At 32.5% G+C, this 27,479-nt stretch overlaps 1 protein-coding gene across 3 annotated transcripts in view; it reads right to left on the bottom strand.

Annotated features, from left to right (window-relative positions):
• Window positions 1-8,536: 8,536 nt before the first annotated feature.
• The window catches only part of TMTC3 (transmembrane O-mannosyltransferase targeting cadherins 3), a 50,370-nt gene continuing 31,427 nt past the window's right edge, over window positions 8,537-27,479 (bottom strand). For all 3 annotated transcript variants that reach the window (XM_039869005.1, XM_039869006.1, XM_039869004.1), the window contains 5 exons: window positions 25,557-25,668; window positions 19,654-19,757; window positions 18,237-18,406; window positions 14,846-15,072; window positions 8,537-13,150 (listed from right to left, as the gene is read on the bottom strand). In XM_039869005.1, the coding sequence (XP_039724939.1) occupies window positions 12,339-13,150; window positions 14,846-15,072; window positions 18,237-18,406; window positions 19,654-19,757; window positions 25,557-25,668 (1,425 nt within the window). In that variant the 3' untranslated portion in view covers window positions 8,537-12,338. The remainder of the gene's footprint in view (window positions 13,151-14,845; window positions 15,073-18,236; window positions 18,407-19,653; window positions 19,758-25,556; window positions 25,669-27,479) is intronic.

Below are 27,479 nucleotides of genomic sequence, written 5' to 3'. Positions count from 1 at the left end.
AATTTATTTCCTTTTTTCCTTTTAAATATTTCTTTTTCAAAACTATTTTTCCATTTGTTATTATGTTCTGGCCTATAATCAATTGTTACCTCTTTCACAGGTCTTTACTCTTAAACATTCTTCAATTTTTCATTGTATTTGATGTTCAGTTTTGTTTGACAAGAAATCTAAATGAGTTCAGAAACCCACGTGGATACCTGGAAGAAGAATGTCTAGGTGGAGAGAATGGAAAGTACAAAGCTTATGAGGTGGGAACTCAGCAAGGAGGTTGGTTGAGCTGGAGTGAAATGGGTGAGGAGAAGAAAGAGAGCAGATAAGCTAGGAGAAGGATCATGTAGGACCTTTTAAAATACATTGATCAGACATTTTCTTTTTTGCAGATTTTTGAAAGAGGATACAAAGCCCAAAAACTGTGGAGAGAAAAAAAAAAATCCGATATTCCTTTCTACTGTGAAATTTTATCAGTTCCAATCTGTCTTTGATTAATGTCAGACTAACACCAGAAAAACAACATGTTGCTTTGAAAAAGTGTTTTTCTTGGATTACAAAACACTGAAAATGTATTTAAATGTTTAAAAAGTATGTGTCAATAAATTTTATTCAATTTCATGTGACAGAAAACCCAATCCAAAAAGATTTAAGAACAAAAGGAAAGTAATTGCTTTTAGTATGTAAAAAAATCAGTTTTTGGCGTCTAATCCATCTTGATTTCCCAAACGATGTCACTGGGACCCAGATTCTTTCTGTTGTTTCTGTTTATTCATCATGCTCCTTTACTGTCAGATTCCATGCTTTCTCTTCTTCAAAGATGCCTGCTCTATTGTAGACTTTGATTGTCTCTTAATCAAATACGATGATGAAAAACCAGCAAGAGGTTCATTCTGGTAAGTTCCAGTGTCATACTAATTCTGATTATGTCATATACATACTAATTCCTGAACTTGGTTGCAAATGATTACAACCAGGGGATAAAATATTATTTCCATCACTGCGAGTCACATTTCGCTCCAGTGGAGCATCCCTGGATGGATCTCCAAATCGCACTAGAAATAGGCTGAACTGATATTGGTCAGCAAACAAACAACCTAGAAATGTATATTCACTTGTCTACCCTATCTTCCCATTCAAACATTTCTCTATCTACATAATAAAGTTATGCTATGTCCCACAGAAAACTCACTTTCAAAGCAATAACACTCAAAGTCTCCTTTTTTTTTTTTTTCATACAGCTCTAAGTTCAAAATATCTGTTCAGTGCAAAGTCCTCTCAGTCAGACCCATCTCTAACTCTCGTTGGCCCAGAGAACTAATGCTAAATATTTAGTTTAATAAATGCCAAAATACCCAATACACATTTTTTTTCTAGGCTGCCATCGGGGAAGGGAAACAATATAAATAGGTTGCTGGTATATATCATATCTTGTGTGACAAAGATTCCTCAACCTAGAAATGAAGTATACTTCCTTTGTCAACCAGTCTGGCTGTCCAAACTCTGCTCTCTAGAAGGATCTTTCTTTCATTGTTGAGGAAAACGTAGTTAATAACAGATTCATAAACCACTTCTTTTTCCTAGTATGGAAAACAGGGAAAGAATGACTTCTGCCAGACCTCCTTGCACACAGGAGTTCCTTATTTACAAAAAGGTTTTAGTAGAATATTTCTGATCCATCTTTTTTTTTTATTGTAGGAAACCTGAAATTTATGAATTTTAACTATAGCTGGTGTTCGCCTGTATTCTATGAATTGTTAGTAAAGTTTGATGTAAGGTAAGATCTATGATTTGTATGGGTTTTCTTTGACAATTTAATCTACTGAGTTAACACAATTGCTTTCCATGACCATGTCTGAGATACTCCCTGCAATTTTTGATCAGTGTACTTTGTTTAAGCTCAGATTATGGAGGCTAAGGTTTATTCTAAGGCTTGAGTAGCCATAAACTCTTGTTTGTAAGGCTTGGGATTTCTCTAACGGTAGTTTGTTTGTTTTTTTTTTTAAACTCAATATATTTTCAATCTGTGTCCATTCGCTGTACATCACAGGGTAGTAAACAAAGAGAGATATCATGAAGAATCAGTCTTTGAATCTGGAAATCACTTTGCTTTCTTGTCTTCTAGAAACTGACCACAGCCACTGTTAGGGCTTGAATTATATCCCCTTAAAAAATATGTCAGAGTGCTAATTCTTGTACCTTAGAATGTGACCTTATTTGCAAACAGGGTCATTGCAGAAATAGTCATTTAAGATGAGGTCATACTAGAGTAGAGTGGGTCCTTAATCTAATAATTAAGAAGAGAACACACACACACACACACACACACACACACACACACACACAATGACCTGTGTGTGGAGGCAGAGATTAAAGTGGTACATCTACAAGCCAAAGAAGATAAAACGATTACTGACAACTGCCAGAGTTAGGAGGAAGTTACGGAAATGATTCCCCTTCAATACTTCCAGAATGAATCAGCCCCGCTAACACTTTGATTTTAGACTTCTAGTTTCCAGAACTGTGAGACAATAAATTTCTGATGTTTTAAGCCATCCAAGTTTGTGGTACTTTGTTACGGCAGCCCTAGAAAATTAATACAGACACAATGCATTGCCAATCTCTTTAGCTCTGAGTGAAGGTCCTTTTTCTTAGTATTTGGACTGCATCTTATCCATGGGAATAATTCCTCCCCTTCTCAGGCAATGATTGCTTAAATCAAAGCATGTGGGAGGGGGCTGAGATACTAGAATACAATTTTCTCAACTCCAATTCCTGCTAAATCTCCTACCTCTGGTTTCGCTTGTGTCTATGTTAGCTTGGGGCAGAGAACTTGGCCTGCTAACCCTCAACGATCCCGTTACTGTAGTTGTAGCTATCTCGGACTTCAGCCTGCAGGTATAAAGGACCCTTATACCAAAAATAAAATAAAATAAAATAAAGAAATCCACTAATCTCTTTGTTTTCAGATGGAATTGATCCAGCTTAAAACTTTTCATGCTTGTTGGCCTTACTAAAGGCTCTAACGTGCTAAATTTTTCAAAATATTTTTTTTTTGTCCTGTTGCCTTGTTTAGCACAAGACGTGCAGTGGACAGTTTAACCCATTGTTTTACTTATGTTTAATCAAAATGCTAACTTCCAAGACTGAGATTGAGTGACCCACACCTTCTTATCTTTTCATATGCAGTTTTATCAGGTCTCTAACAATATCACTGTGACCGAATTTCTTGCCTCTGTGATCTGCCTGTTCTTATATAGGATCTTTCTCTATGGTGAGAAGATGATTTCCATAATTTTAAACTTATATTCTTTCTCACTTTAAGTCAATGAAGTGTTAGCAAAATCACGGGTCATTTCATTAGCCTTGATTTGCTCAAGTTCTCATTCTTAAATGAATGACAGTAGATGGATCAATACCAAATGCTGAAACATTGAATGACTTAGGTCTGAGTCATATGCTCTGGCCTCTATGCCTTTGGAAACACATGGACTGATCATGAGGAGGACTAAATCTCCAAATGGCCAGTTGGAGAAGTGGAGTAAATTTAAGCTGGATAGTCAGAAAATGTGCACTACAAATAATAATTTTACAACATTTTTATTAACATTTGAAAAATTTATGTTCTACTGTAGATTCTTCCAGTCATTCTGAGAAAATAAAAATCACTGCACCAGACAGATATAAAAATTTGCATTTGAATGTTCATCAACAGAGGAATGGATAAAGACTGGTATATCCATACAATGGAATATCAGTAATAAAAAGAAATGAAATACATGCAGCAACAGAGATGCATTTCAAAGTAATTATTCTGAGTGTGTATTAGGTTGGGCTGCAATAACGAAATGATGACGACTCGGAGGCTTAGACAAAAGCCATTTACTTCTGATTATTCTGGAGGCTGAGAAGTCCACAATCAAAGGGCCAGCAGGTTTGATTCCTGGTGAGAATCCTCTCCCATGCATGCAGACAGCGATTTTTTGGTTGTGTCCTCATATGGCGGGGAGAGAGAGAACTCTGATCTCTCTTCCTCTTCTTATAAGGACACTATTTCCATCACGGGGTCCCATTGCTATGACCTCATCTAAACGTAATCACTTCCAAAAAGCTCCACCTCCAAATACAATCACATTAAGGGTTAGGGTTTCAACATATGATTTGAGGGGAGACACAAACATTCAGTCCATCAAGAGTAGAAGAAGCCAGACCCAAAATTGTATGATTTCATAATATAAAACTGTAGAAAAGGTAAACTAATCTATCAAGGCAGAAAGCAGATCAAAGATTTGGGGTTGGGACAGGAAGGGAGGGGTGAGGCCGGAGGGATTACTGAGAGTATGAGGGTGTTTTTAGGGGTATGAATGTGTTCACTATCATGATAGTGATGGTTTCACAGGTGTGCATATGTGTCAAAACTGAACAAATTGTACACTAAATATGAGCAGTTCATTGTATGTCAATTATATCTCAATAAAGCTGTTTTAAAAATTTATGTTCTACTGTAGATTCTTCCAGTCATTCTCTACATTATTTGATATTTATTTATTACCAAATTGAGATCATAGGGTTTTTCTGTACACATTGCACCTATTTTATTTTACTGCATTTCCCATTTCCTTTAATGCATTTTTTAATATTATTGAACTTTTTTTGAAGTTTATCATACATCCAGAAAAAAAAAACATATATTCTGAATGGTCAAAATTAAATATATGTGTGTAACCATCACCCAGATCAAGAAATAGAACACTACCAGAATATCAATGCTCACCTCATGCTCCCTCACAACAAACAACTTATTTCCTTCCCTAAGGCGTAACCACTATCCTAACAGCACAAATTCATCTTGCCAACTTTTGAATTTCATATGAATAGAATCATGTAGTAGCAACTTTTGCTTTCTTATCTAATATTATATTTGTGAGATCCATTCATGCTGTTACATGTAGCATTCATTTATTGTATATTCATAGCATTTCACTGCATGACTATAATTTAAATACCTTGCCTACATTACATAAATATTTTTTTTTGAGATTGAGACTCATAAAAATAATATTGCTAAGAATATTCTTGTGTCTTTCTTTTAGTGCAAATGCATATGTATTCTGCCAATACATCTTAGAAGAGAATTCTGGGTCATGGATACTTTCATTACCCTAAAATGTTCTCTTCGGCTCCTTTGCTACAGCCCCTCCCCTGTAGGTCTAGGCACCCATTATAGATTTGTCTGTTCTGGGATTTCATATAAATGAAACCATACATAATGTATTCTTTTGTGTATGGCTTCTTTTGCTAAGATTCACCTGTGTGTGTGTGTGTGTGTGTGTGTGTGTGTGTGTGTGTGTGTGCAATTTTTTTTTTTTTTGGTAATTGCTGACAGCATTTCATTGTGTATATCACAATATGTTTATCCATCTACCTGCTGATGAGTATCTGGGTTGTTTCTAGTTTTGCGTTACTATGAATAAAGTTGTTATGAACATCTACATTATGGTTAAAGAACATCAGTCTTGGAATTTACTAAAATTTCCTTTGTGGTCTGATACATAATTTCTATAAATATTCTATATGTGCCAGGAAATAATAAATATTCTGTGTATGAAGTGTGAAATTCTGTAAAAAATTAATATTTCAAAGTTATTATTTGGCCTTTATCTGTTATTTTTTTCCCTCTGCTTGATTCATTAGTTTCTCAGAGGATTTTTATTAAAATCTTTAGTTACAAAATCTAATTCATCTACATTCTTGCACTACTGTTTTTGTTGCTTCATTTATTTTTAGGTTGTATCATTATGTGGCATATATATTTATGATGGATATATCTTCTTATTCCTTTTACCAGTATGCATTGTTTATTTTCCCCTTAAATTCTATTTTGTCATATATTAAAATTGCTAGTCTGGCTTGTTCTGGTTCATTTTTACTGGTAGACATTTTTTTGTCATACTTTTAACTTTTCTATATATTTTCAAGTGTGTTTTATAGACAACATATTTTTGAATCTTGTATTTATACTTCAATTAAATATATTATATCAAATTTAATTGAATTTAATTAAAATATGAAAAATAAAACTTTTTTTTAGGTCTAACTCCTTTACATTCATTTTAATTACTAGTATATTATTAGTCCTTTAGTCTAACATCTTTCGTATTGCACTTTCAATGTGCTCTGTCCTCATTACCATATTCCATTGGATAGAGTGGGTTTTCTTCTGGATTAAGTCATAAATTCTTTGCATGAATTTGTAGTATTTGTGTTTAATCTAAGCCCAATAATTATGTTTGTCTTATTGATGTCTTAAACTTTGCCAATGTTTTGAGTATATAAACCATTAACAAGATATCATGTCCCTTTGGTCTCTTCCCCCACCACCCCACTTCCCTGCTTCAAGTTGGATATATCTTCTTTTTCTTTCTTTCTCTTAGACAGAGTTAACTTATCCAATAGGCATAAAGTTTGGAAGAGGGGCTGGAGAGAATGAAAACTTGTGGATGTGATGTTCAATTAGACCACTGGATTGATGGAGCTTTGGGAAAATCTGGGCTGAAGATTGAGAATCACAACTGAAATCACTGTTACTAGGAGAGGAAAACCAAAGAGTGGGAGAGAGAACACTAATACTTAAGGTATAGGCAGAGAACCCTGCAAATGACATTGTAGATCCAATGAAGGAAATGATGTCATATAGATACCATGTATTAAAAATGTACACAGGTTATCTACTACTCAGGAATTAATTTTACAGAGACCACCATTCGGCCTATGTCCAATTTTTGCCGATAACTGTTACTCTGAAACCAGTCCCAAAGTTGCAGTCACTTGGCCTGCCAGGGCCCATAAAAAACAGGACTAGTCAGAAGTGGCCGTGTTGCAGTTGCAAAGCTTTTTTGTGGTCTCTCAATTACTTGCTTAGATAGGCAGAATGGTAGAGAAATTCCATAATACTAAAATAACTCCCACTATACTGCCTGAAACTTTACCAAGCAAGAGGTTCACTTAACTGTTTAAGATGGCTAACAATATCCACCTATCATTCATACTTTAGTGTGGATTAACTTAATCAGACTATTTCCTAATATAAACTAAAGCAATGAGGTAAGGAAGGAGTAAAGAAGACTGAGTTTTAACCGTGAAAGTTTTTAAGAAAGCACAAACAAGAATGGTTTGGGGAGGGGTATTTTGTTCAAGGCAGAAACATGCAGGTACCAGGTTCTTGGTAGAATATAAATGCTACTTGATAAAAAAAATATGCTATCCATTGGCAGTGATAGCAATGTTATTCATGAAAGAATTGGGTTCCAAAAACATGAATTTACCTTAGATCAAGTCTTTAGAGACTTTTAGGCACTAATATTTTATCATATGCTACCTCCCTGATGGTAGTGAACAGTAAAAGAGGAAGGTAGTACAATTTTAAGGTGTCTTAGTTTATTTGTGCATTTTAACAATTAAATTAATTCATAAATTTAATACTCAATAATTATATTTTATTTTAGACTACCTATGTACTTTTTGGCTTAGATGGTTGATGAATAAGCATTAATATTAGATTTCTAATAATTTGCTTCTTATATAACCATCAGTGACATTACCTCTGCTAACACACATATAAATTAAGTCGCAGGCATCAAATCCAAGTCTAAGCCTTGCAATTACATTAATAATTAACATCTATTATTTACTATGGGCCAAGAACTCACCTAAGCTATTTAAATATATTAATATACATAATATAAACATATAATTTTCTAAATTTCCATTTGTCGAATTCAAACAAATTTAGAAATGGCATAGAATTAAACTTCTGACATGTAAACATATTACCATGTTCCGGAAATAGATATTAACACTTAACAGTTAATAATTGCTTGTTAAGGAAGTTGTCCATTAATAAGGCCAGTTTTTAGTAAAACTAAAAGCATTTAGTTTCTTTAGCTTTCCTATCCTGACAATGCAATACCATGAAACCACAATCAAATACAGTAATGACAGCACTGGATGGATAGATCAGTACCATTGGTTACAGCTTAGTTTCATTCTTGGCACCACATAAAAACAATTAAGCCAATCACACAAACAAATCATTGCTGTTTAAAAGCACAAATTCACTAAGTGATGTTAATTATTGTACTTGTTAATCATGTTTAGTAAAGGCTACTTACAGTGTACATGTCTAAGCATGTACTATTTAGTTATAAAGATAATAGGTTATGTACGTATACATATCCAATTTAATACAATAGGATATATATGTATATCTTAATAACTTTATGAGAAACGTATTTTCCCTAACTTGCAGATAAAAAGCTGAGGACATACAGGTTAAACAACTTCCCTTAAGTTATACCACTAGTAAGGGTGGTACCAGGATTTGAATCCAGGCTGATCCATAGCTGAAACTCAGGGTTAAAATTGTAGCAGTGCTAGGAATTTAACACACGCCTTTCTTAAATGATTGCTAATAAAACTACCTGCCAGCTCATCTGTCATTGAGGGGTAGAAATCTCTTTCTTATTTTAACACTAAAAGGCAGTTCAGGTTAAGGCTTTAAAAAGTATCAATTTAATACTGAATATTTAGAAATATGGTACAGACACCACAGTAATATAAAATACAAAGAATTTTAAACTCCTTTCTTATAAACCTTTGACATAGATGGCTGACAGCTCCTAACAGATAAAATTTTAGAGAAAGGTACCAGATAATTTGAGGGGGTGAGTTCATTTTAAAAACCGTTTAGTCATACAGACAGTAAGGTTTTTAAAAAAATAAGTATGACAAATATATGGATTTCTGAAGTATAAATTGACATACAAATCTATATATTTTCATATTTTTCATTGAAACATCTTTAAAGAAGTATTCTGTAACTTGAAGTTGAGAGCTCAAATTAGATATAATGAAAGCCATGAAGTTTTAATAAAATTGTGTAATTTGCATACCAAGTATTTACATAAAAGCAAACACAAAATTGCAAACATTTTATCCCCATAAAATTACTTACTAGAAGAATTATAATGTTCCTAATTTTGAATGTAAATAAGGAAACACACATAAGCAACACAAGAACTTAATTCTTCCTAGCAGCAGTGAAACATAATTGCCTCTTGGGGATTGTCAAAGCTTTCCTAGAACTCCAAGAGAGTACATTCTTTTGTAAAGCAGAGAGAACTAAAACTATATCCTTCACTAGCACACAAACCTATAAGCTTTCTTTTACAAACTTATAGATGCTCACAACTCTGAACCATAGGTTAGTGAACTGGACTAAAATGTCCTTAACCTCTATTTTCCCAAAAAGGTAGTTCCACACGGGGCGGTGTGGGGGGAGGGGAGCGTGTAGCATTATCTTTTTGCACCTGAACAGCTTGAATAAAATTTCGATTGTTGAATTTAAAGAGAAATAATCATCTTACATATAAGTAAGCTTGGTGGAACTTATGAAATAAATACAGCAGGTCCTCAAGAAATGTTTTGTTCAACGTCCTAGAGTTATAACATTGATAAAAGAAAAAAACTGATTCCCTCCTGGGGCCACCGTCTGTGTGGAGTTTGCACATTCTCTCCATGTCTGCATGGGTTTTTTTTCTGGGTGTTGTTTCCTCTCACATCTCAAAGTTATGCAGGTGAGGTTAATTGGTGTCTAAACTGTCTCAGTCTTACTAAGTGTGGGTGTGAGTGCACCCTGTAATGGAAGGGCGTCCTGTCCAAGGTTGGTGACCACCTGTGCCCAAGTGGCTCTGACGCCCCTGGATCCTGAACTAAGTGGGTTGGAAAATCATTATTTTACTTTTTGTTACTTTATTAAATGTATGTATAGCTTACATTTATTTCAATATTTAATACTAGAAGTGTTTTGGGGTCTTTATTTAGAAGTTGGGTGATGTTTTTGTGACCAGAAATATGCCATAGAAACCTAAAATCAGCCTGTGGTAAAATTGGTTTCATTATACATAGTTTCGCTTAAAGTCAGTTTCTAAGAACCAACTGATGATGTTACATGAGGACTTACTTTATTAGTTATTAGAACATATTCCTTAATGGAACTTAAAACATCAAAACTTAATTGGGTTATATTACTCATTTAAAAAGTTATTACAGGAGACATAAAAGGACTTTCTTGAATTTAGAGCAGTGATTGTAACCCTGATCGCAAATTAGAATCACTTGGAGCAGTTTTAGAAAAACAATGATTCCATTCCTAAAAATTCAGATTTAATTGTTGTGGGAGGGGGTCCATATTAAGAGCCCTCCAGATTCTAATATAAAGCAAGGGTTGAGAAACACTGTTTTGGAAGAATCATTACTCAGAATGGATTTGATTTAAATATATGAAATTTAAATTATGAGCACTTCCTACATGGTAGGCACTGTTCTAAGTATTAATAAGGAGGAAATTTTTTTCTATAAAAATTATTTAACAATATATCGTTTATCTTTTGAATGGGTATATAACTTTATTAAAATATTACTCAAAGCTTTTATTATGGTCTTTCATGAAAGATTTCCTTCTTTTCTGAACTATACTCACCACTGTAATAGAACACACTGAGAAACTTTCTCAAGATATATGAACATAATAACAATATAGATTTCACTTTTCAAGTCATACTATATGAGGTATTCTCCACCTTGTATCTGGAGTCACAAAACCATAATATAAGAACTGAAATTAGGTATTGCTTTAATGATTTAACAGAATCTCCTGCATCAAGAATGAACTACCATTAGTGTCAGTGCTTGCTTTAAATTGCCAAAAAAAAAAAAAAAAAAAATCTATGAGAGTGCCTTAGGGAACCTAGTTAGAATGGGTCTTTAATGCAGACCAAGTTTCCTGTGACCTATTTATAAAATATTTCTTTAAAAAAAGTTACGGGAATGTTTTTTGAAACAATAAGAAATTAGTTATCTTGAAAGAAAGTTTTTGAAATACTGCATAATTAGATATTTGTTACTACCTCAGGATAGCTATAGCTTTAATATTTTATATCAAAACCAACTTTATTATTATGAAACTCATCTGAAATGCATTTTAAGAAAATTAGATTTAAATTAATAAATATTTGTATCTACTCTTTAGCAGAAAAGTTTTCACGTTTAAATGTGCTAAAACCAACTAATTTATTAATCTTATATTAGGCTAATTATCTTTCATAGCTAGACAGTAGGCCAAGGATGATGGAATTTTACTTAAACTGTACAATATGCACATATAAGAAAATGCAATAGCAATTTGTTTTCCATACTTGATAAAATTAAAACAACTTTAAAATTTTTATGAAAGCTCAGTAGTCAAAATAAATATTTAATAAAAATATACACCATAACAAGATATCAAGAACTTAGTGTTTAAAAATAAACTTTGTCACATTGTTTGACTTCAGTTAAACAGAACTCAGTTTAGTTGCTTAAGGTATCTAAGAACGATAAAAGTGTGTTTTTGGAAACATAATTAAAATTTAAATAACACAAGAGAGACAACACTAAGATGAAAGAGAAACTGTTTTAACTCAAAAGTTTAAATAAAGTTATTGAGACTTCTCAATGACTGTGACCCTAAGAAACACAAATAGTCTGGAGAGTGCAAGTCAAAGATAATTATGATTATGTGGTTCATGCTGTGAAATTCTGTGTATAAAAAAATGAAAATACAGTATATATGAGCACCATTAGGAATGTTATATGTGTATATTTATGTAATTTAAAACTCTACCTGATTAAAAATTACATGAGTGAAGGAAAAGCACACAACTATGAAAATACATTCTTGAGCTCACATGTCATATGACTTATTTAAAAATGTTTCACATAGCATTCCTTCTAAAAAGCAACAAAAGAATACAACATAAAGCCAGTATTCTTTTGTAGTGAAAGTCCCTTGATTAAACAGGTCACTGAAGAAAAGAATGTATTCAGTAAGTGTTTTCAATCGAAAGCCAGATTCCAACAGGTAAAGGAAAAAGGAACTCAACTAATAAAATAGCAAATGCAGAATGTGCCCTCAAGGGATTATCGTTCAGGCCTCAGATGATTTTTAATGGAGAGTAGTCAAGATTATTCTGCCACACAAATCTTCCTTCTATAATAAAAGCTACAAATTTGCCACCTATAACTTAATATTTCTGCTATAGTCACAAAAACTTAAAAAACTACGGTCATATCTTATATAATACATAATCCGGGATAAGACAGGTCTTTAACAAAAATCTTATTTTGACCCTATGTAGAGGCAACTTATGAAAGACTGTTTTGAATCCTTGCTATTTTTCAGAGCTCCCAGTATAAGCAATCACATGATATAGATGAAGTTCTTTGAAACCACTGTAGTATGATCAATAATGCTATTCACCATTTAAAATACGTTCAATTTCTTCCAGTCTTTTTAAAGCAGCAACTCTTTTCTTCTCAATTTCTTTGATATCTTTTGTTGTTTTGTGGGGGGTCTCTTTGTCTGTAATCTTTCCTAATTGTTTGTTGGATTTAGACTGACTTTTATTATCACTTGTTTTTATTATCTGAGTGGGTCTGGGTTCACTTCCGATTTCTTTAACATTTTCAGCTAGAATTTTTTCTCCTACACCTGAAGTCTTAGCAGCTGGGAATACTGGCTGTTCTATTAAACTAGATGAAGAAATTTTATCCCTGACTATATTCAAATGACGCTGAATATATTCTTCATGTGGTGCTAATGCCAATGTTTCAACTAGGCATCTTTCGGCTTTTAATAAGTCCTTCTCTTCAAAATAAACAACGCAAAGATTGTGTTTTCCTTGTACATTGCTTGGATCCATCTCTAAAATCTTTTCAAAACATTTTTTTGCTCCAAGTATATCTTTCTTTTGATTCATCAGAATGTCTCCCTTTAAAATGAGACCTTTAATATGATCAGGATAGTATCTGAGTAACTCTTCCAAAATTGGCAAAGCCATTAATTCCTTTGCAGTCTGAGAATATAGCAGAGCTAGATTAAACAAAGCACTTCTGAAGTCAGCTTGTAATTTTATGGCTTTCTTCATCCACATCTCTGCTTCAGTGTCCTTTTTGTCATCCATGGCAAGCATTCCCAGATTGAAATAACCATTAGCATCTTGTGGTTCTTCATTTATATAACTCAGAAGTCGTTTTCTAGCTTCAGGTCTGAGTTTAACCTCACCTATAATTTTTTTTTAAAGAAAAAAAAATATATATATATATAGAGTTAACAAATAAGTCTGAAGAAAAAAGCCACTATCATACATTATTTAGTTAGATTACAAAAAGACATCAAAACAACTAACTGTTGCACCTAAATCAAAAAGCAGAAAGCGAAAAGTGCTATCTTCACAGGAAAGACAGTGTGTTTGAAACATGTTTGAAATGTTAGCCCATTTCCTTTCCTTTAAAGCAATAAGAGTGCCTCACAAACCAAAAGGGGCAATATATCTCCTTATAGTTTATAAGCTAACTGGGAGTAGCAGAGGAAGAATAGAGAATTAAAAGGAAGAGGCATGAGATTTGCCAACAGACATATATATTCAATCTTGATTCTCTTTAGAATTTGACTTTATTCATTGAACAAATTATTTAATTACTCTGGGTTAACTTACTGAAATTTCTTAGAATTACATGATATACACACACACACACACACACACACACACACACACATATAAATGCTTAACAAACATTAACTATTATTGGATACACAAAATGTTTCAGTCTTACTAAATAGGATTTTATGTTACTTCAAACTTTTTAGGTTTCAAAGGTAAAAATGTACCATTAAATATAAAGCTTATAAGTATAAATATAAATTAGGATTTAATAAACAAATATTTATTGAGGTAATTTCTACTGCAAATAAATAAAAAAATTCAAGTTCTACAACTATGAACCTTAAAATACAATCTTGTGTTGGATAATGGGCATCTTTTATGATTACTAAGGTTAGCTATCTTTAGAAAAATATTAGCTGTTCTCTAAATTTATACTTTTTTGAATATCAAGCATACAGACCTCCCTCTATTCTTCTTTTGACAATATGACGAATACAGAAAACTTGTAGTAAATCAGTAGGCTTAAGTTCTCATCTTGGATTAGTTATTAAACTGGCCATATGATATTGGGGTAGCTGTTAAATACATTTGGTCCTCACTATCTAATCTACTAAATAGGAAATTGGTAAAAGTAAACTCAAAAGTCCGCTTTAGCTCTAAACTAATATGATCTTATGATTCATTCACTTTTTGCAAGTTTTAAAAAAGAAATGAAAAATATAGATTTTTCCAAACATAAAAATTAAGATTATAAATCAAACACGCTGCCTTCTTAGTACTAAAATTCTTATGTCAAAGATTCCGATTCATTATAATTAGTATTTTTTTGCTAAATTATAGAAAATCTAGAAAATTAAAATATCTCAGAAAACAGTAAAACTGGATATACAATGATACCAAAAGTATTTGGTCTTATAAATCAAGAGAAAAGAATATTTTTTTCATAAACATATAGTGCTTTTAGCTCTCTAGAAATAATTATGCTAAAAACTGTATAATTTCACATTATTTGAACAGTATATTTATACACAAGATTATAGTTCCATGTATAAAATGACAGAATCTATAAGGCATTCCTTAATAGACTGCCTGAAAAATCAGTCTTAATATATACAAGAACAATTAGTATCATCATATTGTCAGTACATATTATTTGAGAAGTTTATCTATGTTAAATATTCTTCTTACAAGTCATTTATACAGTTTTGATATTAACTATCCATTCATTAAATATTTGCAACAGGTAACAGGAAGTTTTATTATATTTCAAACGACAATGTGTTTAAATATAGAAATATTTTGAGAAAACATACCTGATTCTTGCATCAATATTGCAGAATTGAATAATGCTAGCTTATGCTTTGGATTTAGTTCTAAAGCATGATTAAAGTTTTTTAGGGCTTCATTTGGTTCTTTAAGTTCAATATGAACAATCGCCAAGTTGTACCAAAGATCTGCATTATTTCTGTCCAACTCTAGTGCTTTAAGATATGCTTCTTTTGCTTTGAGAGGTTTATTCATTTTTAAAAGCAACTCTCCTCTGTGGAAAAATCAAGCACAAGCTTTATTTACAACATTACCATGTCAGTTTGTAGATACTATTTTTCACAAGTTTTAACGTTTTCCACATATGCACAGCTTCCTATTTTCTTTTTAAAATTAGGCTCTTAAAATTTTCTTTCAAAAATAACCATTTATTCAAAGCAATCCTGAGAAAAAAGAACAAAGCTAGAGGTATCACACTCCCTGACTTAAAACTATACTACAAAAATACAGTAATCAAAAAACAGATGCACAAACCAATGGAACAGAATTAAGAGCCCAGAAATGAACTTACACATACATGGACAACTAATTTTTGACAAAGGAGACAAGAATATATAACGGAGAAAGGAAAGTCTCTCTAATAAATGCTGTTGGGAAAAGTGGACAGCCACATGTAAAAGAATAAACCTAGACTACTACTTTACACCATATACAAAAACTAACTTGAAATGGATTAAAGACTTGAATAAAAGACCTGAAATAATAAAATACATAGAAGAAAACATATGTGCTAAACTTATGGACCTTGGTCTTAGAGGGGTTTTTGTGCACTTGACCCTAAAGGCAAGAGATGTAAAAGCAAAAAGAAATGAATGGAACTATATCAAACTAAAAAACTTCTGCACAGCAAAAGAAACCATCAACAAAACAAAAAGGCAACCAAACTGAATGACAGAAGATATTTGCAAATAATACCTTTGATAAGAGACTAATATCCAAAATATACAAAGAACTCACCCAACTCAGCAATAACAAAGCAATAACAAAAAAATTAGATTAAAATACCAAGCAAGATACACAGATGGCCAAGAGACGTATAAAAAGCTGTTCAACATCACTGGTTATTAGCAAAAGGCAAATCAAAACCCCAAGTGAGATACCACCTCACAACCATTAGAATGGCTTTCATAAAAAAAACAAGAAATAACAAGTGTTGGAGAGGATGTGAAGAAAAAGGAACCCTCCTACACTGTGGGAATGTAAATTTGTGCAACCACTATGGAAAAATCATCAACAAAACAAAAAGGCAACCAAACCAAATGACAGAAGATATTTGCAAATTTGGAAATTTCTCAAAAAATCAAGAATAGAACTACTATATGATCCAGCAATTCCTCTTCTGTGTATTTACCCAGAAAATATGAAAACACTTATTCACAAAGATATATGTACTCCTATATTCATTGTAGTGTTATTTACAATAGCCAAGACATGAAAACAACCTAAGTGTCCATTGATGGGTGATTGGATAAAGACGTAGTATATATGTACAATGGAATACTTTTCAGCCATAAAAAGAAATGAAATAATGCCATTTGTGACAACATGGTTGGATCCTGAGAGTATTATGCAAAGTGAAATAAGTCAGATGGAAAAGGACAAAAAAGTATGATTTCACTCACATGTGGAATATAAAACAAAAAGTAACAATCAAAACAAACTAATAAAGACAATAGAATGGTGGTTGCCAGAGGGGAAAGACGTAGGGGGGAGGGCAAAGTGGGTCAAATATATGGTAACTGAAAGAAACTTGACTGTGGGTAGGCTCATGCAACAGACTATAAAGATGTCAAATAAAAATCTTGTATACCTGAATATTATATAATGTAATTAACCAATACATTAAAAAAAAATTAACAACAAAACACGCACAACCAAAAATAACTGTCTGAAATTGTCCTCAAACCTGAACTCATGAGTGGCAAATTTGGCTTAATATGTTCTCAAATATTATTAAAGAAGGAAAAAGCATGCCTGACATTAGAGAGTAAGATGTGGGGAGGTATTCAAGGAAGGGGAACAGAGAAAATAAATTCTTCGACTATATCTTGAAAGGAGTCAGACTAGACTATATCAGGAAAATGACAGCAGTTGGAGATCAATTTGTTAGGAAACCAAGTAATAATAGCATTTGAAGAAGGAAAATAAATTCAGTAGTGATGAGGAAAATTCCAATATTTTAATTTATGTTAGAAGTCTTACTACACACAAAAAAGAACATTTGAAATTTTTTTACACCTTTTTATATTAATTTTGTCTTCTTCAATGTATTCTTATAAAATGACCATTAACTGAAAAAAAAAAAAAAAAGAATTTAAAAAAACCGATCAGGTAGGGTAGAAGGAGCGCTAGTGCCACCTACAGATACCTTTGAGAAACACATCTGGATCTGAGGATCACGATTTGAAAACTATTTTACAAATCTTTCTAATACATTTCTATTTCCTGTTAGAGAGTTTAAAAAGTCATTTTTGATTAAGAACATATGTGCAAGTCATTTTAAGTATCAATATGAGTTACTTTTATTCTAATACTATTCTTTCCTAAAGTATCAGCATAGGAATGAAGTCAAATAAACAACTACTGATATTCTCAATAAGAGAACTTTTAGAATGGGTATTTGTCCAAAATGTTATTATTTTTTTTTTATGCAGAGACTGTTGAACAATTCTTTATGGATTAGCACATGACAAGTTTTATTTATAGACGCAATTCTGCTAAATCTAGGGAATTTCAAGAAGTAATGCATAATACCAAACAAAGACAGCTTCCAACTTATGAAGACACCAAAAAGTTATTAAATTTTAAATGCTTTTTCCTCATAGAAACAATGTTAAAAATCATGATTCGGTTTCTGGGCTGGGTTATAAAACAAAGTTTAACATACTATTTTCCTTAAGTATAATACAAATGAACACACAGGAAAATATATCAAGTTCTAACATGTGATGCCAAAATTTTTTTTTACTGACAACTAAAAAGTTTCTTTGTGGTAAAGGCATCAATAACCAGTCAATTCTCGGTATTTATTCAAGAAAGCTCCTGCGAGTTGGATATTAGAAGTACTTATTACAACATGTAAGTTTCAGTGTTTTAAATAAAATGAATTTGGTGATGAGAAGCAAATGAAACTAAAAAGGATCATCTTCTGATCTTTCTTTTATATGAGACCTAAAGTTTACTATTATAATTTATGAACTCTTGTAAATTTCAAATCAAATCAATTAGATTAGGTTGTTAGTCTAAAACAGGCTTTGTTTCTATGTTCTGGCTTGCCATCTAAAATTACTGAGGGGGAAAAATGTCAATTTGATGAAAATGTACGTGCAGATGTAGCTTCAATTTTCTACAATGACAGCTTAAAGTGAACTACAATACCTGCTAATGTAAGCCTGCTTGAAGTCGGGCCTCATGCTTATTGCTTGTCGATACAGCTGATCTGCTTCTTCCAGTCGGGACTCATTTGCTCGGATGAGGTTGGCCAGATTAATATAAACATTTAGGTGGTTAGGGGCAATTCTGGCTGCATATTTTTTACCAGGAATAATCTGTTCAGAAGAAGAGGCAGTTTCATAATTTGATATTTCATTACCAAATAAAAGTCAAAAGTAAGCAGGCCTAGTAGCTTATTTAAAATACATATAGAATATAAAAAGATAGTATTACTAGTTTTACTGCTATATTAAAATTATAAAAATGTGAAAGCATCTGTGGTATTCAAAAATGTAAATAAAATAGTATTTTGTAGCACTGAAGGTTATATTTTTCATTTATGACAGCTCAATAGAATATGCTTAGCTTTTTATTTATATGTGTCATTTTATGAACTCATATAAATCATAACATTTAGAGGCTAACGTCTCTTAGTATGTTTATGTCAGACCAGGAATAGAACTCGGGACTCTTTCCTCTCATGCTACCAGCAAAATATTTACTGATTGTGACAACAGGGTACTTAATTTTAGTTTAAAGTTATACTAAAACCTCACTTGTTGAGTAGAATTAGAAAATAAAATTCTCTTATTACTAATTATTCAAGTTATGTAAAGGTTATAACATACATGTTATATAGGGACCGAAATTTTCCATGAACATAATAAATTATATCTGATAAAAATCAATACTGAACACAATTTAACATTAGAATCTTAGGACTGAAATATTCTTAAGATATCATGTGGTCCAACTTTGTTTTTAAAACATTTATCAAACTATCCAATCATTTTAATATTACTACTACTATTATTACTATAGTATTAATAAATACTATAATTGAGAAAACTGTAGCTCATGGTAAATAATCTTTTCTGATGATCCACAGCTTGTCAAGGGCAAGATCAGATTTTTCAACTTTGAGGGCATATTGTGATATCCAATTATCCAATGAATCTTGTACTTATGTCATTATAACTGATGAACACAATGTAGCAAGAGATGTATCTATTTTGTTTTATTATTTTTTGATAGGAATAATGTTGAATTTAGTGCTTAATGTACATAAATTTTTTTCGCTTAAAGTCATTTAACTCGATAACTTATAATCAAGAATATCTAAAATTCATAACTTTATGGATTTAGTTTTTATAAACAGACTACACAAAATTTTTTTTTAATTACATGAGCTGGAAAAGTAATATAATCCTTTATAAGACTTGTAGTAATAGATGGTTCATTGGATGCCTTACTTTTATATTAATAAATTGAAGAAAAAGTAAGGATTTTCCATCTAGATAATCCTATTTAATGTGGATATCTACTAGATATGACACAATAGGAATAAATTATGACAACTTACTTGAGGCATCAGTGACTTAGCCATCATGTAAGATTCTTCAGCTTCTTTGGTTCTATTTAAATTTTTATAAGTTCTTCCTACATTCATGTGGGCACCAATATCATCTAAAATTTTAAAGAAATTATTTGTTGACAAATATATGAAATAGTATTCAATGTAAATGACTAAGACATGCTTCCAGTAACAAAAATACTAAGCAAAAAACGCAAAAGCAGGCTAAGGTTCTGCTTCCTCCTTAAAGTTTTTCTAATACAACTTACTATAACTTATGATCAATGCTACACTAGCAAGTTATTAACTAAAGTACTGTAAAGACAGAAAATACACATATAACATGAAAAAAACTATTTGAATAGACATGAGAGGGAATAAAAAGAGGTAATGAAGAAACTGACATCATTTTTCTTCACTATATTTTACTATACTACACTAATGCTTGCCTTCATTTCCTTAAACTCATAGCTGTGGAATTCACTCAAAAAGTATGGCTCAACTCTAAAAGTGAAGAGGATCTACAAAGTAAAAGGATCATAATTCCTAGATTTATTTCAAATATTATAACTAACAAATATGTGCACATGGTGGCAAAGAGATATGAAAAAACTTTGTGATTTTGTTTTTTTAAAATTTTTGTAAAATGTGGTTAGAATGCAAGTATAATGGAATTTCAGGAGTCTATGTTAATATATAGCAGCCCATCTCTCATAAATGATGATAAATTCCTATATAATTTATTTAAAACTTTTTAAAAGGTTGTGTTAATATTAGAATGTCAGGAACTTTTGTCTCATTTTGATATGGAAAATTGAATCCCAGAAATTTATTCAGGTGTATAAAAATATGCAATTTAAATAAGAAAGATATGAGGGTTTAAGATATGTTTCCCAGTAAATATTTCAAAGGTTTGGAATCAAGATAGAAAGAAGGGAGAAGATCATAATCAGACAAATTTAGGCAACATGAATCTCTAACAGACATGACAAGGTTTCAAATTATGATTACTACTTGCCTGTGACACCGATGATTTTGCAATTGTGGAATAGTTCTCTGCCTGCAACTCCCAGGATACATAGGGGCCAAGCATATATATCTTAGGCATTCCCCTAGGAGGAGAGTAACAGTCCTAAGATCTTGCTACATTATGTTTCAGGCTGGCAATTATGTGCACTGCGCAAAAACTGTCAGATACAGTGTGGATTTGGTTAGAGAACTGGGGGAAAAGGTTGGGGGAAGGGGGTTGATTTCTGTTTTGGGGATGTATTGCTGAATCACAGAGTCTCAGGAGAGGGTCAAGCAAAACAAAACAAAACAAAAAAAAGAAAAGGAAAGAAAAAATATCTTTAGGCTATCCATTTCCAATCCTGGCTGCAAACAGAATACCTATGTAGCTTTAAAAAATTAAGATACTTTAAGCCACACCCAGCTCTATCAAAACGGAATCTTTAGGAATCAAATTTGCAAAAATGTTTTTAAAGTTTAAAAGGCAGTTTCATGCAGAGCCAACATTGAAATTCATTGCATTACCAAATGCATATGAAAATAGAGTAGGTAGTCTTTGCTCTTTAAAGCTCAATTTATAAACATCAGATAAATTTATATCATTTACTCCAGAGGTCAGAAAGTTACCTAGGAAAAACTAAATATATATAAAACCCCCCAAAATAAAGTTTAGATTAAAAAAAAAAGTAAAATTATGTCAGCTAAATATTTAAAATGTTTCTCAAATCAGTCCCAACCAATAGATAATGTCTTTAAACGAGGTTATCTATTTGGATGATAGACAAAGAAAATTCCTACCCACTGGAATCAGGATTTTAGGAGTATGGCAAGGAGATACTATCATCAATGAAGACTTCAGACACTAGAGTCAGGCAGCCCCACTTTCTCAAAGAACAAAGATAGCAATTAGAAAGCCTTTAGCATCAAAAGGATTACTCAGTACAGCTAATAAAATAAGAGGCAAAGTCTCTAAGCAATTTCTTTAAAAGTGGCAAAGTTTTAAGATTCCAGAGGAGGAAATAGCATAACTGGTAAGGTAAATTTAAATTTGGGGGTGGGGGAGTTAAGGTTAAGAAAAGCAGGCAACATGTAAAATTCAATGACATTTAAATGACTAAAAAGCTAGAGAATTTCAAAGAATAATCCTGCTACTAAGAGTGCACTAGTCAAGCCAACAGCAGAGTGAATACAACAGTCTGTCTTCAATGTATATGAGGACTGGCAAGTATCAGGCAACTCTGTATCTAATAACTCTTCAGCCATCAACAGTGAAGTCAACTATTCCCAGACCTATGGCCTAAGCATCTATGTTGCTTTCCAGTATTACCTAGCCAAAGAAAAACTGTCGATTCATTTAAAAGGTAAATTTATAAACGTAAGAAACTCCCCAAAACTCTCTAAAAGTCATTTCCATCCTGATGGCATCCAACTTGAACAGGTCCCTGACTCTTTTCTGATATGGTCGCAAATATTCAGACTTAGATAAAAACAAAATCATTTATTTTAAGGCAAAAAACATACCTTAATTCTGGTGTTTGAAAAAAAAAAAAATCTACCCTTGTCTTAAAAAGGTGTTTATGGACACTGTAATTCCAGTTGCAAAATTTCATCTATGTAAATTAGGATTTTAAAAAAAAACTTGTACCATCAAAACAAAAAAATTGCCATCAATTGTTCATCTAACATGAAATGCATTATCATCTGGTCAAAGATCAGTGTATAGTTTATGTTCTTATTCTGGCTAAGCAAGAAAAGCCTTTAGACTGAATTTTTAAGTTAATTTTAAAATGTTAGAATCCCTACTCCATGTGATGCTATACTGTTCCAGGGTTTTAAATAGCATCAATATGCTTGTTACTCCAAATTTTTATCTCTAGTCCTGACCAATTCATTGCCCTCATCTCCAGACTTATAAATCTATCTTCAGCTGTCTATCTAACAGGGACAAAAAGGACTCCTGATTTCCCTCCCTAGAAGTCGTTTCATCTGTCAAATATATCTCTGAAGAATATAGCTAAAAAACAAAAAAATAATCCGAGAAGATTCTGAATGCCAAATTCGATGTTTCTAAGTTTATGTACTTTTTCGTAATATATTGTAATAAATTGGTTTATCTGTTTCCCTAGTCTATGGCTCATTAGAAACAGCAATTTTGAGAGTATGGTAGGGAAGTCTAAAGGAGACAGGTTCAGCAAGGATCTCAAAAACAACAAGAAGTGACAACTGACATTAAGGGGAAAAATTATTTTAAAGTTGAGTGCCTATACCTAGCAACATCCTGTGATATGCATACTATTCATTAGATAAAATTAAACATGCACATACATGACCACCCATACCATTTAGTCTTTAAAACAGTGCAATGAGAAAAAATTACTGTCCCAATTTAGAAATGAGAGATAAGGGTAAAGGGGCTTAAATAATGACTTCTAAGAAAGTACCTGTGTGTTTGACATCAAAGATAACTTTGCTCTCTAAAAACTCCTCGAAGGAATCTAAGATTTCGGAAAGTAATGAACTGGAACTACCATAGTTAGTGGCTATTGACTGTGATGGGTAAGACTGTGCTAGATGATGCAGAGGGACGAAGATGAATAAGATGCTTGTGCTGTCCTAAACTAGGGAGCGCCTCAGTTTAAATAAACAAATGTTTTTAATAAGCACACATTTAAATACATAAATATGATATAGTACTAAGTAGAAAATTACAAAGATCATAGGAAAGATACAGAAGTTGTAAGGAGCTTTAAAGATGAGAAATGATAGGAGGGTTTTTAAGAAGCCATGTAAAGTAGATTGCAAAAGATGGGTAGGATATGATAGTAGGTAGATGGGAAAGGAGGGACAAGAGGGGCGATTCTAGGCTCAAAGAACATGAACAAGGCAAAGAGGTGAGAAAACTCAAGATAGGTACCCTATATTTCAAGTAAAACTAAAATACATGAAGAGCCAAGTGAGATAAAACTGGAAAGCTAAACCATTAGTTATAGTTCTACAACTTTCTCTTCATCTTTCTATAACTGAAATTTGGCTCTGCCTTGGGGACATGGTTTAAACTGTAGCTCTTCCAAGTGGTGACTGTGTTTTTTTATCCCTTGTAATACTGGGCTTGAAGGCAAGGTAGGTAGGTGTCCTCCTTGATCCTTATCACTTCCAGATTATTCTCATTAAATCTTAAAATCACTCTTCTCTGAATTTTATTCAGGTCATTAAAATCTATTATCCACAATCCATCCTTGTTGCAGTCACCGATCTCTGGGTCATAGCTCCTGGTTCCTTGTCATTCTCTTCAATATCATAGTTTTCAAAATTCTTAGTGATTTCAAAATGAACATAAATGAATCTTCTAATATATGGCCTTGTTATCGTTTCTTCCAAAGATTTTCACCTCCATCTTCCTTTTAATAGTTACTTTAATGGCCACGGTCACATCTAATAGAAAAATAGGAGACACTGCCTGCCACTCCCCACCCCTCCGAGAATATTTAGAAAGGTGTTTGTGGCGGTACTTTTTGATCATCATTCTGAATGGAAAGTAATGATGGCCATTTGGTGGGTGGAGGTCATGTCTGGTACATATACTGAAATACAGTTCTGCACGCTTGAAACGCCAATAGCATCCTTATTGAAAAATATTTATACTCTAGGCTAGACTCTACAAAGATACCAACATTTTTTTTTAGACCTATAAACCATTGATCCTAACACCTTTCCTCCATCCCTCACTACTCCCTTCCCAACCCTTCTTAACCAGTTTAGATTCTGAATTCCATTATTACAACCACTCCCTTATCACTTTCTTGTTTAGTAATACACAACTGACAAAATCTTAATCCTATTTAAATTATCCATGCCTGTACCACTATAGCCGTAAAGCAGCAGAAGAAATATATAATCACATCAACTGGTTTAATTTTAAATGAAGTATTCCTAACCTTAAGTAGGGTGTTAGAGCTGTTTGGCAATTATACCACATTTTCCTTGTCTTGATCTTTGTTTCTCAAAGAGTGATCCATGGGCTAAGCATCGCCTATGAACTATTAGAAATGCACAGGTCCTACTCTAAAACTCTATACATCAGAACATGCACCATAATAAGATTTCCAAGTGATTCACACACATGTTAAAGTTAGCGAAGTTCTATCCTAGATAACTACTTCACCCCTTCTCCTATTCATAGATCTCCAGCCCTGCCTACCCCTTCCTCTACTGATTCTGTTTTCCGTTTCATTGAGAAAACAGAAGTAAACAGAGGGCAACTTCCAGAAGCTTCCTCCATGTCATCTATTCACCTGCCCATACCCCATATCCATATACTCTATCTTCCCTGTTACCACGGGATATTGGTTCTACAACTGAATGAAGCCCCTCACCTATGCACCAATCCTATTTATCTCTTTTTATCTATTCAAGGACATTGAGCTAGTAATTAGTCCCCTCACCTTCAATTATTACTTTTCCTAGCTTCGAAGAATTAGCTTTGTTTCTCCCAGCTTGAAATAAAAACAAACAAAAAAACTCTCCTATCATTCTCCCACCCTTTCCTGACTCCATAATCCAGCACTGCCACCGTTTGTCCATACACTTTTTAAAAGTTTCATTACCAATTATTCTTCCTCCACTCTCCTAAATTCATTCCTATCAAGCTCTTGTATCTATCACTCCACCAAAATTGCTCATCAGTGCCACCCAACAACTCCACAATGTTCAAAAAAAATTCCTTAAGTATTTTATATAAGTAGTTCTAATATTTAATCCAATTCAAAATAAGCCAGTATTGAACACTGGTAATATTCAAATCACTTAAAATAAAGTTTGAAAATAAACTCTACCTTATTTCCCCCAAATATCAAGATTTCAAAAAGAAAAGAAACTATTAAAATAATTTTATTAATACTGCTTACCTGGCTGAACATGGGTAGCCTGTAAGAAGTATTTCAAAGCTCTCTCGAAGTTCTTTTCATTTTCCAAAGCATGACCCACATTATTCCATAACTTGGCATTATTTTTATTTACCTTAAATATATAAGTACAGACAGAAATTAGTTACAGTTAAAAAAATAACACTCCAATTAACAGATATTTGTTTGATATACTATTAGGAATGAAGTGTTCCACGGAAATGTCCATGAATAGATAAATGTGGTCAAAAGGTAAAAATCTCCGGTTACGAGGTAAATTCTGGGGATGCAATGAACAGCATGGTGGCTATATTTAACAATACTATATTGTATATTTAAAAATTTGTAATAGAGTAGATCTTGAAAATTCTCATCACAAGAAAAAATAGTTTGTAACTGTGAGGTGATGGATGTTAACTACTTATTGTGATAATCATTTCATAATAAAAACAAAAAGCAAATCATTATGTTGTACACTTTAAACTAATACAAAGTTTATGTCAAAATTATATCTCAACAAAACAAGAAATCATTCAGATTTTCTCCTGGAAAAAAAAATGTATATATGGCTTCAATTAACATAGTTATTTGTTTGGTAAACTACTGGGATGGAGTGTTCCATGGAGATGTCCCTGGAGATGAGGAAGGAGCCAAATGTACATTTCTTCACCAAATTTACTCTCTCCCTTTCAACATCAACATACTAAAACCACAGTAATCTGATTTCATCTATTTTATTACAATTTTACTAAAAATATTATTTGATTAAAGCATAGTGCTGTTTGAAAACTCCTGCTCTATTACTTGTATTCTTTTGGGAGAAAAGATATTTGAACATGAACATATGTTTAAACCCTGCACTAATTACTTATTTTTAGGCTCAAAAAAAGTTACTTATGTAGTATATTATGGTAATGAGAACCCTGGGATTAAAGTTCTAAGTTGATCTGTGCTTTCAGAATTCACAGATGGGCGTGGTATTCCTGGTACCTAGTCAAAGAACTAGCTGCAGTGATTGGGAATGTGGTTTTGAGCATTGTCCTGGGAGTAAGGACAAGCAAAATTCCTGAAAATTAAGGGGCTTCATTAGTATTCCAGGAGTGCGGATTCATAAGGATGGTAATGAGGACTCATTTGTTTGTAGACTTTGGAGCTAGGGGAGACAGTGTAATTACTGAGTAGTATAAGAGGACATTCATCTGATTTTAGGTGTATGTCAAATCAAGAAGTTACACAGACTACTGGAATGAGGCAGTGATCTAGTAAAGCTAGTCAATGGAGAGTACAGAAATAGTCAAAAGGAAGTTCAGAATTTAGAGATTTAGAGAGGTAAGGGAGCACCTGAAAAAATATCTTGCTTGTAGCATTTATAGAAAACAAATTTAACGGTTTTCAAAAAGATCTTATTCCTATTTATGTTGTCTAGTCTACAGAAATGCTAAATTACTCCTTTCTGCGAGTTCGTATCTTTCCTATAGTATCATAACTATCAATTGGTTATCTTCTACATGGGACGGGGGGGTGGGATGGGGGGGGTGGCAGTGCCATTTTTTGCTATGTATTTTATTTCACTGAATTTAAGATGCCATCAATTATTAAAACTTGCCTTTATTTTATGTACCAATAAGAAAAAAGATCATTAATTAATTATAAGATGCCTTTCACACTGTAAGATTTATTCTAATTTCAGCAATGTTAAGATTTTAAAATGTGTACCTTAAGAACCAATAAAATATAGTATTCTTATTTAAATATTTTATTATTTGAGCTTCTAACAACTCTATAGCACTTAGGGAACTATTCATATATGCTGTGGACATACAGGTAAGTACTATTCAGAGCACTGGTTACAATACAGAACAAATAATTTTTACTAATCTTTTGGTGAAGTACTTAATATTGACAGTTATTGTCTAACTAAAAATA

The sequence above is a fragment of the Pteropus medius genome, unplaced genomic scaffold (genome assembly GCF_902729225.1).
Source record: "Pteropus medius unplaced genomic scaffold, Ma_sr-lr_union100, whole genome shotgun sequence".
NCBI lineage: Eukaryota > Metazoa > Chordata > Mammalia > Chiroptera > Pteropodidae > Pteropus > Pteropus medius.
The sequence above is the reverse complement of the archived record's forward strand: the minus strand, read 5'-3'. Positions and strand labels throughout refer to the sequence as shown.